Genomic DNA, 16,920 nt, shown 5'->3' with positions numbered 1-16,920 from the left:
GAGCTCTGGTACAGGTCGTGTACTGGGAGCTCTGGTACAGGTCGTGTACTGGGAGCTCTGGTACAGGTCCTTTACTGGGAGCTCTGGTACAGGTCGTGTACTGGGAGCTCTGGTACAGGTCGTGTACTGGGAGCTCTGGTACAGGTCCTTTACTGGGAGCTCTGGTACAGGTCGTGTACTGGGAGCTCTGGTACAGGTCGTGTACTGGGAGCTCTGGTACAGGTCCTTTACTGGGAGCTCTGGTACAGGTCGTGTACTGGGAGCTCTGGTACAGGTCGTGTACTGGGAGCTCTGGTACAGGTCGTGTACTGGGAGCTCTGGTACACGTCGTGTACTGGGAGCTCTGGTACAGGTCGTGTACTGGGAGCTCTGGTACAGGTCGTGTACTGGGAGCTCTGGTACAGGTCCTTTACTGGGAGCTCTGGTACAGGTCCTTTACTGGGAGCTCTGGTACAGGTCGTGTACTGGGAGCTCTGGTACGGGTCGTGTACTGGGAGCTCTGGTACAGGTCGTGTACTGGGAGCTCTGGTACAGGTCGTGTACTGGGAGCTCTGGTACAGGTCGTGTACTGGGAGCTCTGGTACAGGTCCTTTACTGGGAGCTCTGGTACAGGTCGTGTACTGGGAGCTCTGGTACAGGTCGTGTACTGGGAGCTCTGGTACAGGTCCTTTACTGGGAGCTCTGGTACAGGTCGTGTACTGGGAGCTCTGGTACAGGTCCTTTACTGGGAGCTCTGGTACAGGTCCTTTACTAGGAGCTCTGGTACAGGTCCTTTACTGGGAGCTCTGGTACAGGTCCTTTACTGGGAGCTCTGGTACAGGTCCTTTACTGGGAGCTCTGGTACAGGTCGTGTACTGGGAGCTCTGGTACAGGTCGTGTACTGGGAGCTCTGGTACAGGTCCTTTACTGGGAGCTCTGGTACAGGTCCTTTACTGGGAGCTCTGGTACAGGTCGTGTACTGGGAGCTCTGGTACAGGTCCTTTACTGGGAGCTCTGGTACAGGTTGTGTACTGGGAGCTCTGGTACAGGTCCTTTACTGGGAGCTCTGGTACAGGTCCTTTACTGGGAGCTCTGGTACAGGTCCTTTACTGGGAGCTCTGGTACAGGTCGTGTACTGGGAGCTATGGTACAGTTCCTTTACTGGGAGCTCTGGTACAGGTCGTGTACTGGGAGCTCTGGTACAGGTCCTTTACTGGGAGCTCTGGTACAGGTCGTGTACTGGGAGCTCTGGTACAGGTCGTGTACTGGGAGCTCTGGTACAGGTCGTGTACTGGGAGCTCTGGTACAGGTCCTTTACTGGGAGCTCTGGTACAGGTCGTGTACTGGGAGCTCTGGTACAGGTCGTGTACTGGGAGCTCTGGTACAGGTCGTGTACTGGGAGCTCTGGTACAGGTCCTTTACTGGGAGCTCTGGTACAGGTCCTTTACTGGGAGCTCTGGTACAGGTCGTGTACTGGGAGCTCTGGTACAGGTCGTGTACTGGGAGCTCTGGTACAGGTCGTGTACTGGGAGCTCTGGTACAGGTCCTTTACTGGGAGCTCTGGTACAGGTCGTGTACTGGGAGCTCTGGTACGGGTCGTGTACTGGGAGCTCTGGTACAGGTCGTGTACTGGGAGCTCTGGTACAGGTCGTGTACTGGGAGCTCTGGTACAGGTCCTTTACTGGGAGCTCTGGTACAGGTCCTTTACTGGGAGCTCTGGTACAGGTCCTTTACTGGGAGCTCTGGTACAGGTCGTGTACTGGGAGCTCTGGTACAGGTCCTTTACTGGGAGCTCTGGTACAGGTCCTTTACTGGGAGCTCTGGTACAGGTCCTTTACTGGGAGCTCTGGTACAGGTCCTTTACTGGGAGCTCTGGTACAGGTCGTGTACTGGGAGCTCTGGTACAGGTCGTGTACTGGGAGCTCTGGTACAGGTCCTTTACTGGGAGCTCTGGTACAGGTCGTGTACTGGGAGCTCTGGTACAGGTCCTTTACTGGGAGCTCTGGTACAGGTCGTGTACTGGGAGCTCTGGTACAGGTCGTGTACTGGGAGCTCTGGTACAGGTCCTTTACTGGGAGCTCTGGTACAGGTCCTTTACTGGGAGCTCTGGTACAGGTCCTTTACTGGGAGCTCTGGTACAGGTCGTGTACTGGGAGCTCTGGTACAGGTCCTTTACTGGGAGCTCTGGTACAGGTCGTGTACTGGGAGCTCTGGTACAGGTCGTGTACTGGGAGCTCTGGTACAGGTCGTGTACTGGGAGCTCTGGTACAGGTCCTTTACTGGGAGCTCTGGTACAGGTCCTTTACTGGGAGCTCTGGTACAGGTCCTTTACTGGGAGCTCTGGTACAGGTCGTGTACTGGGAGCTCTGGTACAGGTCGTGTACTGGGAGCTCTGGTACAGGTCGTGTACTGGGAGCTCTGGTACACGTCGTGTACTGGGAGCTCTGGTACAGGTCGTGTACTGGGAGCTCTGGTACACGTCGTGTACTGGGAGCTCTGGTACAGGTCGTGTACTGGGAGCTCTGGTACACGTCGTGTACTGGGAGCTCTGGTACAGGTCGTGTACTGGGAGCTCTGGTACAGGTCCTTTACTGGGAGCTCTGGTACAGGTCCTTTACTGGGAGCTCTGGTACAGGTCGTGTACTGGGAGCTCTGGTACAGGTCGTGTACTGGGAGCTCTGGTACAGGTCGTGTACTGGGAGCTCTGGTACAGGTCGTGTACTGGGAGCTCTGGTACAGGTCGTGTACTGGGAGCTCTGGTACAGGTCCTTTACTGGGAGCTCTGGTACAGGTCCTTTACTGGGAGCTCTGGTACAGGTCCTTTACTGGGAGCTCTGGTACAGGTCCTTTACTGGGAGCTCTGGTACAGGTCGTGTACTGGGAGCTCTGGTACAGGTCCTTTACTGGGAGCTCTGGTACAGGTCCTTTACTGGGAGCTCTGGTACAGGTCGTGAACTGGGAGCTCTGGTACAGGTCGTGTACTGGGAGCTCTGGTACAGGTCGTGTACTGGGAGCTCTGGTACAGGTCCTTTACTGGGAGCTCTGGTACAGGTCGTGTACTGGGAGCTCTGGTACAGGTCGTGTACTGGGAGCTCTGGTACAGGTCCTTTACTGGGAGCTCTGGTACAGGTCCTTTACTGGGAGCTCTGGTACAGGTCGTGTACTGGGAGCTCTGGTACAGGTCGTGTACTGGGAGCTCTGGTACAGGTCGTGTACTGGGAGCTCTGGTACAGGTCGTGTACTGGGAGCTCTGGTACAGGTCCTTTACTGGGAGCTCTGGTACAGGTCGTGTACTGGGAGCTCTGGTACAGGTCGTGTACTGGGAGCTCTGGTACAGGTCGTGTACTGGGAGCTCTGGTACAGGTCGTGTACTGGGAGCTCTGGTACAGGTCGTGTACTGGGAGCTCTGGTACAGGTCCTTTACTGGGAGCTCTGGTACAGGTCCTTTACTGGGAGCTCTGGTACAGGTCCTTTACTGGGAGCTCTGGTACAGGTCCTTTACTGGGAGCTCTGGTACGGGTCGTGTACTGGGAGCTCTGGTACAGGTCGTGTACTGGGAGCTCTGGTACAGGTCGTGTACTGGGAGCTCTGGTACAGGTCGTGTACTGGGAGCTCTGGTACAGGTCGTGTACTGGGAGCTCTGGTACAGGTCCTTTACTGGGAGCTCTGGTACAGGTCGTGTACTGGGAGCTCTGGTACAGGTCGTGTACTGGGAGCTCTGGTACAGGTCCTTTACTGGGAGCTCTGGTACAGGTCGTGTACTGGGAGCTCTGGTACGGGTCGTGTACTGGGAGCTCTGGTACAGGTCGTGTACTGGGAGCTATGGTACAGGTCCTTTACTGGGAGCTCTGGTACAGGTCGTGTACTGGGAGCTCTGGTACAGGTCGTGTACTGGGAGCTCTGGTACAGGTCGTGTACTGGGAGCTCTGGTACAGGTCCTTTACTGGGAGCTCTGGTACAGGTCGTGTACTGGGAGCTCTGGTACAGGTCCTTTACTGGGAGCTCTGGTACAGGTCGTGTACTGGGAGCTCTGGTACAGGTCGTGTACTGGGAGCTCTGGTACAGGTCCTTTACTGGGAGCTCTGGTACAGGTCGTGTACTGGGAGCTCTGGTACAGGTCGTGTACTGGGAGCTCTGGTACAGGTCCTTTACTGGGAGCTCTGGTACAGGTCGTGTACTGGGAGCTCTGGTACAGGTCGTGTACTGGGAGCTCTGGTACAGGTCCTTTACTGGGAGCTCTGGTACAGGTCGTGTACTGGGAGCTCTGGTACGGGTCGTGTACTGGGAGCTCTGGTACAGGTCGTGTACTGGGAGCTCTGGTACAGGTCGTGTACTGGGAGCTATGGTACAGGTCCTTTACTGGGAGCTCTGGTACAGGTCGTGTACTGGGAGCTCTGGTACAGGTCGTGTACTGGGAGCTCTGGTACAGGTCGTGTACTGGGAGCTCTGGTACAGGTCCTTTACTGGGAGCTCTGGTACAGGTCGTGTACTGGGAGCTCTGGTACAGGTCGTGTACTGGGAGCTCTGGTACAGGTCGTGTACTGGGAGCTCTGGTACAGGTCCTTTACTGGGAGCTCTGGTACAGGTCGTGTACTGGGAGCTATGGTACAGGTCCTTTACTGGGAGCTCTGGTACAGGTCGTGTACTGGGAGCTCTGGTACAGGTCGTGTACTGGGAGCTCTGGTACAGGTCGTGTACTGGGAGCTCTGGTACAGGTCCTTTACTGGGAGCTCTGGTACAGGTCCTTTACTGGGAGCTCTGGTACAGGTCCTTTACTGGGAGCTCTGGTACAGGTCCTTTACTGGGAGCTCTGGTACAGGTCCTTTACCGGGAGCTCTGGTACAGGTCCTTTACCGGGAGCTCTGGTACAGGTCCTTTACTGGGAGCTCTGGTACAGGTCCTTTACTGGGAGCTCTGGTACAGGTCCTTTACTGGGAGCTCTGGTACAGGTCCTTTACTGGGAGCTCTGGTACAGGTCGTGTACTGGGAGCTCTGGTACAGGTCCTTTACTGGGAGCTCTGGTACAGGTCCTTTACTGGGAGCTCTGGTACGGGTCGTGTACTGGGAGCTCTGGTACAGGTCGTGTACTGGGAGCTCTGGTACAGGTCGTGTACTGGGAGCTCTGGTACAGGTCGTGTACTGGGAGCTCTGGTACAGGTCCTTTACTGGGAGCTCTGGTACAGGTCGTGTACTGGGAGCTCTGGTACAGGTCCTTTACTGGGAGCTCTGGTACAGGTCGTGTACTGGGAGCTCTGGTACAGGTCGTGTACTGGGAGCTCTGGTACAGGTCGTGTACTGGGAGCTCTGGTACAGGTCGTGTACTGGGAGCTCTGGTACAGGTCCTTTACTGGGAGCTCTGGTACAGGTCCTTTACTGGGAGCTCTGGTACAGGTCGTGTACTGGGAGCTCTGGTACAGGTCGTGTACTGGGAGTTCTGGTACAGGTCGTGTACTGGGAGCTCTGGTACAGGTCCTTTACTGGGAGCTCTGGTACAGGTCGTGTACTGGGAGTTCTGGTACAGGTCGTGTACTGGGAGCTCTGGTACAGGTCCTTTACTGGGAGCTCTGGTACAGGTCGTGTACTGGGCGCTCTGGTACAGGTCCTTTACTGGGAGCTCTGGTACAGGTCCTTTACTGGGAGCTCTGGTACAGGTCGTGTACTGGGAGCTCTGGTACAGGTCGTGTACTGGGAGCTCTGGTACAGGTCCTTTACTGGGAGCTCTGGTACAGGTCCTTTACTGGGAGCTCTGGTACAGGTCGTGTACTGGGAGCTCTGGTACACGTCGTGTACTGGGAGCTCTGGTACAGGTCGTGTACTGGGAGCTCTGGTACAGGTCGTGTACTGGGAGCTCTGGTACAGGTCGTGTACTGGGAGCTCTGGTACAGGTCCTTTACTGGGAGCTCTGGTACAGGTCCTTTACTGGGAGCTCTGGTACAGGTCGTGTACTGGGAGCTCTGGTACAGGTCGTGTACTGGGAGCTCTGGTACAGGTCGTGTACTGGGAGCTCTGGTACAGGTCCTTTACTGGGAGCTCTGGTACAGGTCGTGTACTGGGAGCTATGGTACAGGTCCTTTACTGGGAGCTCTGGTACAGGTCGTGTACTGGGAGCTCTGGTACAGGTCGTGTACTGGGAGCTCTGGTACAGGTCCTTTACTGGGAGCTCTGGTACAGGTCCTTTACTGGGAGCTCTGGTACAGGTCCTTTACTGGGAGCTCTGGTACAGGTCCTTTACTGGGAGCTCTGGTACAGGTCGTGTACTGGGAGCTCTGGTACAGGTCCTTTACTGGGAGCTCTGGTACAGGTCCTTTACTGGGAGCTCTGGTACAGGTCCTTTACTGGGAGCTCTGGTACAGTTCCTTTACTGGGAGCTCTGGTACAGGTCGTGTACTGGGAGCTCTGGTACAGGTCCTTTACTGGGAGCTCTGGTACAGGTCCTTTACTGGGAGCTCTGGTACAGGTCCTTTACTGGGAGCTCTGGTACAGGTCGTGTACTGGGAGCTCTGGTACAGGTCGTGTACTGGGAGCTCTGGTACAGGTCGTGTACTGGGAGTTCTGGTACAGGTCGTGTACTGGGAGCTCTGGTACAGGTCCTTTACTGGGAGCTCTGGTACAGGTCGTGTACTGGGAGCTCTGGTACAGGTCCTTTACTGGGAGCTCTGGTACAGGTCCTTTACTGGGAGCTCTGGTACAGGTCGTGTACTGGGAGCTCTGGTACAGGTCGTGTACTGGGAGCTCTGGTACAGGTCGTGTACTGGGAGCTCTGGTACAGGTCGTGTACTGGGAGCTCTGGTACAGGTCGTGTACTGGGAGCTCTGGTACAGGTCGTGTACTGGGAGCTCTGGTACAGGTCCTTTACTGGGAGCTCTGGTACAGGTCCTTTACTGGGAGCTCTGGTACAGGTCCTTTACTGGGAGCTCTGGTACAGGTCCTTTACTGGGAGCTCTGGTACAGGTCCTTTACTGGGAGCTCTGGTACAGGTCGTGTACTGGGAGCTCTGGTACAGGTCGTGTACTGGGAGCTCTGGTACAGGTCGTGTACTGGGAGCTCTGGTACAGGTCGTGTACTGGGAGCTCTGGTACAGGTCCTTTACTGGGAGCTCTGGTACAGGTCCTTTACTGGGAGCTCTGGTACAGGTCGTGTACTGGGAGCTCTGGTACAGGTCGTGTACTGGGAGCTCTGGTACAGGTCCTTTACTGGGAGCTCTGGTACAGGTCCTTTACTGGGAGCTCTGGTACAGGTCGTGTACTGGGAGCTCTGGTACAGGTCGTGTACTGGGAGCTCTGGTACAGGTCCTTTACTGGGAGCTCTGGTACAGGTCGTGTACTGGGAGCTCTGGTACAGGTCGTGTACTGGGAGCTCTGGTACAGGTCCTTTACTGGGAGCTCTGGTACAGGTCGTGTACTGGGAGCTCTGGTACAGGTCCTTTACTGGGAGCTCTGGTACAGGTCCTTTACTGGGAGCTCTGGTACAGGTCGTGTACTGGGAGCTCTGGTACAGGTCCTTTACTGGGAGCTCTGGTACAGGTCCTTTACTGGGAGCTCTGGTACAGGTCCTTTACTGGGAGCTCTGGTACGGGTCGTGTACTGGGAGCTCTGGTACAGGTCGTGTACTGGGAGCTCTGGTACAGGTCCTTTACTGGGAGCTCTGGTACAGGTCGTGTACTGGGAGCTCTGGTACAGGTCGTGTACTGGGAGCTCTGGTACAGGTCGTGTACTGGGAGCTCTGGTACAGGTCGTGTACTGGGAGCTCTGGTACAGGTCCTTTACTGGGAGCTCTGGTACAGGTCCTTTACTGGGAGCTCTGGTACAGGTCGTGTACTGGGAGCTCTGGTACAGGTCGTGTACTGGGAGCTCTGGTACAGGTCGTGTACTGGGAGCTCTGGTACAGGTCCTTTACTGGGAGCTCTGGTACAGGTCCTTTACTGGGAGCTCTGGTACAGGTCCTTTACTGGGAGCTCTGGTACAGGTCCTTTACTGGGAGCTCTGGTACAGGTCGTGTACTGGGAGCTCTGGTACAGGTCGTGTACTGGGAGCTCTGGTACAGGTCGTGTACTGGGAGCTCTGGTACAGGTCCTTTACTGGGAGCTCTGGTACAGGTCCTTTACTGGGAGCTCTGGTACAGGTCGTGTACTGGGAGCTCTGGTACAGGTCCTTTACTGGGAGCTCTGGTACACGTCGTGTACTGGGAGCTCTGGTACAGGTCCTTTACTGGGAGCTCTGGTACAGGTCCTTTACTGGGAGCTCTGGTACAGGTCGTGTACTGGGAGCTCTGGTACAGGTCCTTTACTGGGAGCTCTGGTACAGGTCGTGTACTGGGAGCTCTGGTACAGGTCCTTTACTGGGAGCTCTGGTACAGGTCCTTTACTGGGAGCTCTGGTACAGGTCCTTTACTGGGAGCTCTGGTACAGGTCGTGTACTGGGAGCTCTGGTACAGGTCCTTTACTGGGAGCTCTGGTACAGGTCCTTTACTGGGAGCTCTGGTACAGGTCCTTTACTGGGAGCTCTGGTACAGGTCCTTTACTGGGAGCTCTGGTACAGGTCCTTTACTGGGAGCTCTGGTACACGTCGTGTACTGGGAGCTCTGGTACAGGTCCTTTACTGGGAGCTCTGGTACAGGTCCTTTACTGGGAGCTCTGGTAGAACCAGATCCATGTTCTGACTCACCAGTGTGGACTGCAAAGCCCTGTCGATGACGCTCAGTTTGGACTCGGTCTTGCAGTCGAGGGCCTTGACCAGGTTTTCCTGGGCCTTTTCCCAGTTGCCCAGCTGGGCCTCGACCAGGGCGACATTGTGGAGGACCTGTAGCGGGACGTATCCATAATCTATCACATTATCTCAGATCATCCTTCAGATCTTTTTATTCCTTCATGCAGTAAACAGAATCCGTCCCGCTCCTCATCGTGTTGCTTTGAATTCCATAGAATTTATTTCTCCTAACTTTTGTCAGATTGAAGAAATTTCTACCGCTGCCCGAAGAGGGGCCGCTGCCAGGCCCGGTCCGACCGGGGTCTGGCTCCGGGCGGGGGCCGCCGCCAGGCCCGGTCCGACCGGGGTCTGGCTCCGGGCGGGGGCCGCCGCCAGGCCCGGTCCGACCGGGGTCTGGCTCCGGGCGGGGGCCGCCGCCAGGCCCGGTCCGACCGGGGTCTGGCTCCGGGCGGGGGCCGCCGCCAGGCCCGGTCCGACCGGGGTCTGGCTTCGGGTGGGGGCCGCTGCCAGGCCCCGGACTGTTGCGGGTTCGGCCCAAACGAAGGGACTTTCACAGACAAGCTGCTGGCAGTGTGTGTGGATGTGAACTGGTCTGGGTTACTGGTTTTACCTCGCATGCATACAGGATGTATCTGAGGCCGAGCGGCTTGTAGTCGATCAGCTGGTTTCCTCTCAGAGCTCGGAAGGCTCTGTGGAAATCCGCCAGGCTCTCCTCGTACCTTCAGGCAGGAAAAGCAGAGTTATGATGCTGAACGGAGGGAAAGTCAGGAGCGTCGTGTGAAAGCGTCTCACTTCTTCTTCCTGTAGAAGGTGATTCCTCTTTGAAAGAAGGCAACGGCCAGATGTTCGTCTTTGCGGATGCTGCAATCGAAGGCCTGACAAACAGAAAGCATTAAGTTCCTCAGTCAGAATCTACTTCTGCTTTCACAGTGACTCTGCTGGTCTGCAGCTGCTCCCAGTCACACCCACCTTTTCAGCAGCATCCAGGTCTCCGTTGAGCAGATGGAGGCAGCCGATGTCAAAACAAATCTTGGAGTTTGCTTCTTGAATTGACATCAAAATCCTGAGGGCTCCGGATAAATCCTGTCTGTCAGCGCAGGTGATAGCCTCGTCCCACTGACGCAAAGTGTCCACAAAAGACATCTTTACTGGTTGGAGGTAGTGACACCAGACCCAGGAAGCTCCTCAGATTTATAGCAGCAGGATGGGGAAGCGTGACGACAGTCTGGTTTCACCAGAGTCCGGCTGGGAGTTCACGTCCTTCACTTTAACGTGACAAAAACATCAAATATAAAAACAGAACTAAACTTGTAAAAAAAAAAAAAAAAAAGTGGATTTCTTTGACAGCCATGTAGAGAAGAAGGGGTCATAGGAGAGGAGCTTCTGTAATCGCTGTGAAGTTCATAAAAATTTACTTTAAAAAGTTTTTTTTTGTCTTGAGTGTGAATTATTGGTGACAAAGTTTGGTTTAATATTGCATGTTTTTCATTTTCACAGCCCATGTTAACACATTTATTTATGAGTTTATATTTAATAGGCCTCATAAGGCTTTTAAATGTTTTTAAATCATCAGTGTTCATCAAAAACACAAGACAAAAGTAAAAGTCTTTAAAAATATCTGTGTTGTACATCTGATAATCTCCTGTAGAGCTTAATATACCACACATTTCATAGCAAACATGCTGAAACATTATCGGTTCAACCTGAAGGTAAACAATACTCTTATTGTGAAAGAGTGATGATGTGTTTCCGGTGTAGCCGACGTGCTGCTAAACAAACAAACATGGTTCTGCTCCTTATTGGACCTTTTAGAGACCCGGATCAGCGCAAACAGAAACCTGTTCAGTACAACATGAGTCTGTAGATGAAAATAAACTCGATGTTTTTGTTTTTGTTTAGTTTGAAGCAGCTTTTTGTGGCGTGTTTAGCTAGCTAGCAGCTAATGTAAGCTAACAAGATGGAGCTGGGAACAATGTTGTACAATAATCTAAAAGATGTGACGTGGAGCTCCACGTCGCTGCCGTTAGACCAGCTGGTCGGAACCTACAGGCTGCCCCAGATCGTCCGGCTGGATCACGGTTGGTAGTTCAACTCCAGGCAAAGCTGTTAGCATCATGCTAGCTGGCTTCATGCTGATCATTAGGGTTAACCACAACCTGGTTAGCTGGCTTCATGCTGATCTTTAGGGTTAACCACAACCTGTTTAAGGTTAACCCTAACCTGGTCAGGAGGGTTAAGGTTAACCACAACCTGGTTAGCTGGCTTCATGCTGATCTTTAGGGTTAACCCTAACATGGTTAAGGTTAGCCCTAACCTGGTCAGGAGGCTTCATGCTGATGTTTACAACCAGTTTGTGAGAAAATCTCAGTGAAATAATTCAGAGCATTCCTCACCTCTACCTGACATCCCATAATAAGGCAACTAGTTTAAAAACTAACCCAGACTGATAAAAACTACAGCTTTTATTGTGGAAAATTTCATAAAACAAACATTCTGCTGTTTAGAGAATAAAATGTTCAACAGACAATAACGTTTTCCATGTTTACCTGCAGTTTTTCCATGTTCCTCTGCTAGTTTTCCATGTTTACCTGCAGTTTTTCCATGTTCCTCTGCTAGTTTTCCATGTTTACCTGCAGTTTTTCCATGTTCCTCTGCTGGTTTCCATGTTTACCTGCTAGTTTTCCATGTTTACCTGCTAGTTTTCCATGTTTACCTGCAGTTTTTCCATGTTCCTCTGCTAGTTTTCCATGTTCCTCTGCTGGTTTCCATGTTCCTCTGCTAGTTTTCCATGTTTACCTGCAGTTTTTCCATGTTCCTCTGCTAGTTTTCCATGTTTACCTGCAGTTTTTCCATGTTCCTCTGCTAGTTTTCCATGTTCCTCTGCTGGTTTCCATGTTTACCTGCTAGTTTTCCATGTTTACCTGCTAGTTTTCCATGTTTACCTGCTAGTTTCCATGTTCCTCTGCTAGTTTTCCATGTTTACCTGCAGTTTTTCCATGTTCCTCTGCTAGTTTTCCATGTTCCTCTGCTAGTTTTCCATGTTTACCTTCCGGTTTTCCATGTTTCCCTGCTAGTTTTCCATGTTTACTGGAAGTGTCTGCTTGTGCAGGGGAATAACCTGAGAGACTGTTTCTCCGTCCTGCAGATCAGCTGGTGGACGGTCTCCGGGACAACGACTACCTCCTGGTCCACTCCTGCCGTCAGTGGACAACCATCACAGCTCACAGTCTGGAGGAGGGACACTACGTCATCGGTCCCAAAATAGAAATCCCCGTTCATTATGAAGGTACGTTTTGTTGCCATGGCAACTCTTAACCTGCATATGGTTTGTCAGTTAACGGCGACGGCGGACATGTTGGTACATTTCACTGTTCTGATGCGTGTTTTCTGGTTTCAGGTCAGTTTAAGCTGCTGGAGCAGGACCGGGACGTCAAGGAACCGGTCCAGTACTTCAACAGTGTGGAGGAGGTGGCGAAGGCGTTCCCTGAAAGGGTCTACGTCATGGAGGAAATCACTTTCAACGTTAAGGTGTGTTTGTTGTGAGGCTTGTTTGGCGAAGACGATGGGGTTCCTACCGACACCTCCCCGTTCTGGGAGAACGGTTCAGGAAGTTGTGACAAAAGTCCTACACGAGGAAGGTTCCTGTTTGAACCCATTTTCTTCCTTTGCTTTCATGTCATGTGATTGATCCGATACGTAAACGGGTTTCCTGATGTTTTCCTCAGATGGCTTCTGGGGAATGTAACGACGATACCGAAGTTTACAACATCACTCTCTGCACCGGCGACGAGCTGACGCTGATGGGCCAGGCAGAGATCCTCTACGCCAAGAGCTCCAAAGAGAAGTCCAGACTCAACACCATCTTTAAGAAGATCGGGAAGCTGAACTCCATCAGTAAAATAGGTCGAGGGAAGATGCCGTGTCTGATCTGCATGAACCACAGGACAAATGAGAGCATCAGCCTTCCCTTCCAGTGCAAAGGTCGCTTCAGCACCTGCAGTCCGCTGGAGCTGCAGATGCAGGACGGCGAGCACACCATCAGGAACATCGTGGAGAAGACGCGACTCCCCGTCAACGTCATCGTTCCCAGCAGTCCGCCTCGAAACCAGCACGACCTCCACCTGATCCGAGAGGGGCATCGCTACAAACTGGTGAACATCCAGACCAGGACGGTGGTGGTCTGCTGCGTCCTGCGAAGCAACAAAATCATTCCCGTCCATTTTCCTTTCCAAGCTGCCATGGCGAGGTTCGTCGTCCCGGAGGAGCTGCTGCAGGGGGAGCTGTGGCTGGACACCATGGTGCACCGGTGGTTCTGCTTCTGCCAGGACCAGTTTGACATCGACGACTACTCGCGCGCCGTCCGTGATGTTCGGACCGACTGGAACGATGACGGAAAAAGTCCCAAGAAGAGTGTCGGGAATGGCGGCTCCGGCTCCAACGGGTGTCCGGGTCACCTGCAGATCCCAAGTTCGCTGTCGTACGCCCGAGACGAACTCACCCAGTCTTTCCACCGGCTGTCCGTGTGCGTGTACGGCAGCAATCTCCATGGCAACAGTGAGGTCAACCTGCAGGGATGCATGACGTTGTGTGGAGAGTGGCCCCCACCGCCGTCCGATGGGAACCAATCAGAACCCGGAGAAAACGAGCTGCTGGAGAACCTGCAGCGACCGCCGAGCCTCAACAAGCTGGACGTTCCCTATGAGGAGCTGTGGCTGGACCACCTGAAGGGCCAGGTTCCCAAAAACCGAGGCAGCACCTGCACCGCAACGGGCGCCGTGTCCTACCTGGTAACGTGTGCTCCGGGCGCCGGCGCCGCTTTAAAGGCTCCTCTGACTCCACCGCCGGTCCCCCCCAAGTCTGAAGCTGTGAGTTCCTCGTCCTTCTGTTCCTGGTTCCTGTCTGAGGGGAGGACTGTCTCCTGGTCTGCGGCTGGACCAGGGCCGCGTCTCCTGGTCTCCGGCTGGACCAGGGCCGCGTCTCCTGGTCTCCGGCTGGACCAGGGCCGCGTCTCCTGGTCTCCGGCTGGACCAGGGCCGCGTCTCCTGGTCTCCGGCTGGACCAGGGCCGCGTCTCCTGGTCTCCGGCTGGACCAGGGCCGCGTCTCCTGGTCTCCGGCTGGACCAGGGCCGCGTCTCCTGGTCTGCGGCTGGACCAGGGCCGCGTCTCCTGGTCTCCGGCTGGACCAGGGCCGCGTCTCCTGGTCTCCGGCTGGACCAGGGCCGCGTCTCCTGGTCTGCGGCTGGACCAGGGCCGCGTCTCCTGGTCTCCGGCTGGACCAGGGCCGCGTCTCCTGGTCTGCGGCTGGACCAGGGCCGCGTCTCCTGGTCTGCGGCTGGACCAGGGCCGCGTCTCCTGGTCTGCGGCTGGACCAGGGCCGCGTCTCCTGGTCTGCGGCTGGACCAGGGCCGCGTCTCCTGGTCTCCGGCTGGACCAGGGCCGCGTCTCCTGGTCTGCGGCTGGACCAGGGCCGCGTCTCCTGGTCTGCGGCTGGACCAGGGCCGCGTCTCCTGGTCTGCGGCTGGACCAGGGCCGCGTCTCCTGGTCTGCGGCTGGACCAGGGCCGCGTCTCCTGGTCTGCGGCTGGACCAGGGCCGCGTCTCCTGGTCTCCGGCTGGACCAGGGCCGCGTCTCCTGGTCTGCGGCTGGACCAGGGCCGCGTCTCCTGGTCTCCGGCTGGACCAGGGCCGCGTCTCCTGGTCTCCGGCTGGACCAGGGCCGCGTCTCCTGGTCTCCGGCTGGACCCGAAGACCAGGACTTCGTCCCGGTCCAGACGGGGAGACCTGGTCCCGGTCTCCGGCTCGCCAAACAGATACAGATGACCCATCCCACCACTCAGTCCCGTCTCGCTACCATGGAGACGGACTGGTCTCCATGGTAGCGGTCTTGGGGGGGGGGGTTCCTGGTGCCTGCGATGTCTAGACATTCTGTGTTTTTGTGTTTCAGGTGAAGGAGGAGTGCCGTCTCCTCAACGCCCCGCCCATCCCGCCACGGAGTCTCAAACAGGGTCCTCGGCAGCAGGACGCGCGTTCTCCAAGTCCAACGCTGTCTTATTACTCGTCCGGTCTCTACAACCTGTAAGAACCACAGAACCGGGGAAACCGGGTCACACCGCACTCCCCCTGCTGACCAATGTTTTGTTTCCTTTCAGCGGCGGAGTGAGCGAACAAGATGGAGCGGACCCCGCAGACCAGAACCGGGGCTGCTACCCCTGTAGCTGGGTCCAGTCCAACAGCACCGAGCTGGCACCCAGCAGCTCCCAGAGGTCCGACGGGGTTTCGTCGCGCTTGTCTTGGCCCAATAACTTCAGCAGAAGAGAGTCCCGCTGCACGGAAGACTTCCTGCCATCCAGCTACTACAGCTACCCCAGGAAGAGGTCTCCCAGCACCCCCAAAACCTGCAGCCTGGTGGACTTTGATGGCCAGGAGAACCCGGGGAAAGAATTCCGCTTTCAGAACGGGTCTCAGATCTGCACCAAATCTTCAAGTTACAACTCGGCGATGTACCGAGACCAGCCCATAGAATCCAAGAGCCAGCAGAGCCGGTCCTGCCCCAGCCTGCCCCCCCGAACACCCAAAACTACCCCCTCGAAGACCAGCGAGGACCTGCTGCTCGTCTGTTCCAAGGAGGAAACCACAAACGCCTCGCTGCCCCAGCCGGACCAGGACTCAGAAGACCAGTCCTTCGTGTCCAGTCCCCTGACCTTTTCTCCAGCTGAACCGTGGGAGCCTCCGTCCAGCCTGGCGGGGCTTTCTATCGAGGAGGTGTCCAGGTCTCTGAGGTTCCTGGGTCTTCCCGAAGACGTGGTGTCTCTGTTTGTGTCGGAGAAGATCGACGGGAACCTGCTGCTGCAGCTGACCCACGACATTTTATCTGAAGACTTCAGGCTGAGCAAGTTGCAGGTCAAGAAGCTGCTGCAGTTCATCGCCGGCTGGCGCCCCAAAGTCTGACCGGCCCGGAACCGGCCCAGAACCCGGCCCGGAGCCGGCCCAGAACCCCGGCCCGGAACCGGCCCAGAACCCCGGCCCGGAACCGGCCCACGGGGACCTGGACAGATGTCTCGCCTTCGGCCAGTTTCCTGCGACATCTGCTGGTTGAACATTTATGTTTTCAGCTTCCTGGTGTTCCACGCGGACCGACCCGCCGCGTGGGCTGCGGTTCCTCCGTCTGACGATTGTAACCAAGTTTTATTCACTACGTTTAGATAGAAACACGTTCTGAGGCCCAGCGGATCAGAACCAAACAGAACCAACAGGACTCCGATGGGCCTCGACGTTCACAAGACACTCACTCTGCATGACGCACTTTGTTCCGGCGGCGGTACGTCTCTCTGCGCCTTAAACCCAAACACCTTAAAATATTCCTGTTTGTGTCGGAACCGAGGGAACAGTTTCAGAACCCGACCAGAACCAGCTAGAACCGAAAATGATTTATGTTCACCAAATCTGTTCATGCAGAAGTTCAGACCGGATCGACGGCGGTTCCGTCTGCGGTTCTACAGGGGCCGGCGGTTCCGTCTGCGGTTCTACAGGGGCCGGCGGTTCCGTCTGCGGTTCTACAGGGGCCGGCGGTTCCGTCTGCGGTTCTACAGGGGCCGGCGGTTCCCTCGGTTCTACAGCGGCCGGCGGTTCCCTCGGTTCTACAGGGGCCGGCGGTTCCCTCGGTTCTACAGCGGCCGGCGGTTCCCTCGGTTCTACAGGGGCCGGCGGTTCCCTCGGTTCTACAGGGGCCGGCGGTTCCCTCGGTTCTACAGGGGCCGGCGATTCCCTCGGTTCTACAGCGGCCGGCGGTTCCCTCGGTTCTACAGGGGCCGGCGGTTCCCTCGGTTCTACAGCGGCCGGCGGTTCCCTCGGTTCTAAAGCGGCCGGCGGTTCCCTCGGTTCTACAGGGGCCGGTCCCGCCGGCGGTTCCGTCTGGTTCTGAAACTTCCTCTGTCGGACTTGTTACATAACCGACTTGATATTTTTAACGTTGAGGTGATTTTTTTACATTAGAAATGTTTCGGTTCTGTTTGGATCCGTCGGGTTCTTTAAAACATCCTGGAATGATCGTGTCAGAACCTCCTGCAGGCCTCGTACGTAAATCTTCCCGACTACGCAGGATTCCTTCCGTCCAGTTCGGCTCACATCCAGAAGAAGGAACAGCAGCATTCTGGTCGTGACCTTCAGGATGTTCTCTGGTTCTGGTCCGATCTGGAACCGAACCGGTTTGACTGGATTATGAAGTTTTCTATTTTTTT

General features: G+C 55.5%; 2 protein-coding genes across 3 annotated transcripts in view; one reads left to right on the top strand and one right to left on the bottom strand.

The window, feature by feature from the left end:
* The window catches only part of ncf2 (neutrophil cytosolic factor 2), a gene marked incomplete at its 3' end in the record, with an annotated part of 90,433 nt that extends 80,602 nt beyond the window's left edge, over window positions 1-9,831 (bottom strand). For both annotated transcript variants that reach the window (XM_079259453.1, XM_079259452.1), the window contains exons 1-4: window positions 9,654-9,831; window positions 9,477-9,559; window positions 9,295-9,403; window positions 8,643-8,777 (exon numbers count right to left, since the gene is read on the bottom strand). In XM_079259453.1, coding sequence (XP_079115579.1) covers window positions 8,643-8,777; window positions 9,295-9,403; window positions 9,477-9,559; window positions 9,654-9,827 — 501 coding nt within the window. In that variant the 5' untranslated portion in view covers window positions 9,828-9,831. The remainder of the gene's footprint in view (window positions 1-8,642; window positions 8,778-9,294; window positions 9,404-9,476; window positions 9,560-9,653) is intronic.
* Window positions 9,832-10,465: 634 nt separating this feature from the next.
* garem (GRB2 associated, regulator of MAPK1) lies at window positions 10,466-16,868 on the top strand. The gene is made up of 6 exons (XM_079259543.1): window positions 10,466-10,762; window positions 11,830-11,970; window positions 12,082-12,212; window positions 12,410-13,549; window positions 14,628-14,758; window positions 14,833-16,868. The coding sequence occupies exons 1-6, from the start codon at window positions 10,642-10,644 to the stop codon at window positions 15,629-15,631; spliced, it is 2,463 nt and encodes an 820-aa protein (XP_079115669.1). The 5' UTR covers window positions 10,466-10,641; the 3' UTR covers window positions 15,632-16,868.
* The last annotated feature ends 52 nt before the right edge of the window (window positions 16,869-16,920 follow it).

This window comes from Telmatherina bonti (assembly GCF_933228915.1).
Source record: "Telmatherina bonti genome assembly, chromosome: 20".
Lineage (NCBI taxonomy): Eukaryota > Metazoa > Chordata > Actinopteri > Atheriniformes > Telmatherinidae > Telmatherina > Telmatherina bonti.
The sequence above is the reverse complement of the archived record's forward strand: the minus strand, read 5'-3'. Positions and strand labels throughout refer to the sequence as shown.

Bases quoted from the DNA above. Each gene is read 5' to 3' on its own strand.
- garem (XM_079259543.1), top strand. From the start codon at position 10,642: ATGGAGCTGGGAACAATGTTGTACAATAATCTAAAAGATGTGACGTGG. The intron at 10,763-11,829 runs GTTGGTAGTTCA...TCCGTCCTGCAG, and splicing joins GATCGTCCGGCTGGATCACG to ATCAGCTGGTGGACGGTCTC. The intron at 14,759-14,832 runs GTAAGAACCACA...GTTTCCTTTCAG, and splicing joins TCGTCCGGTCTCTACAACCT to CGGCGGAGTGAGCGAACAAG.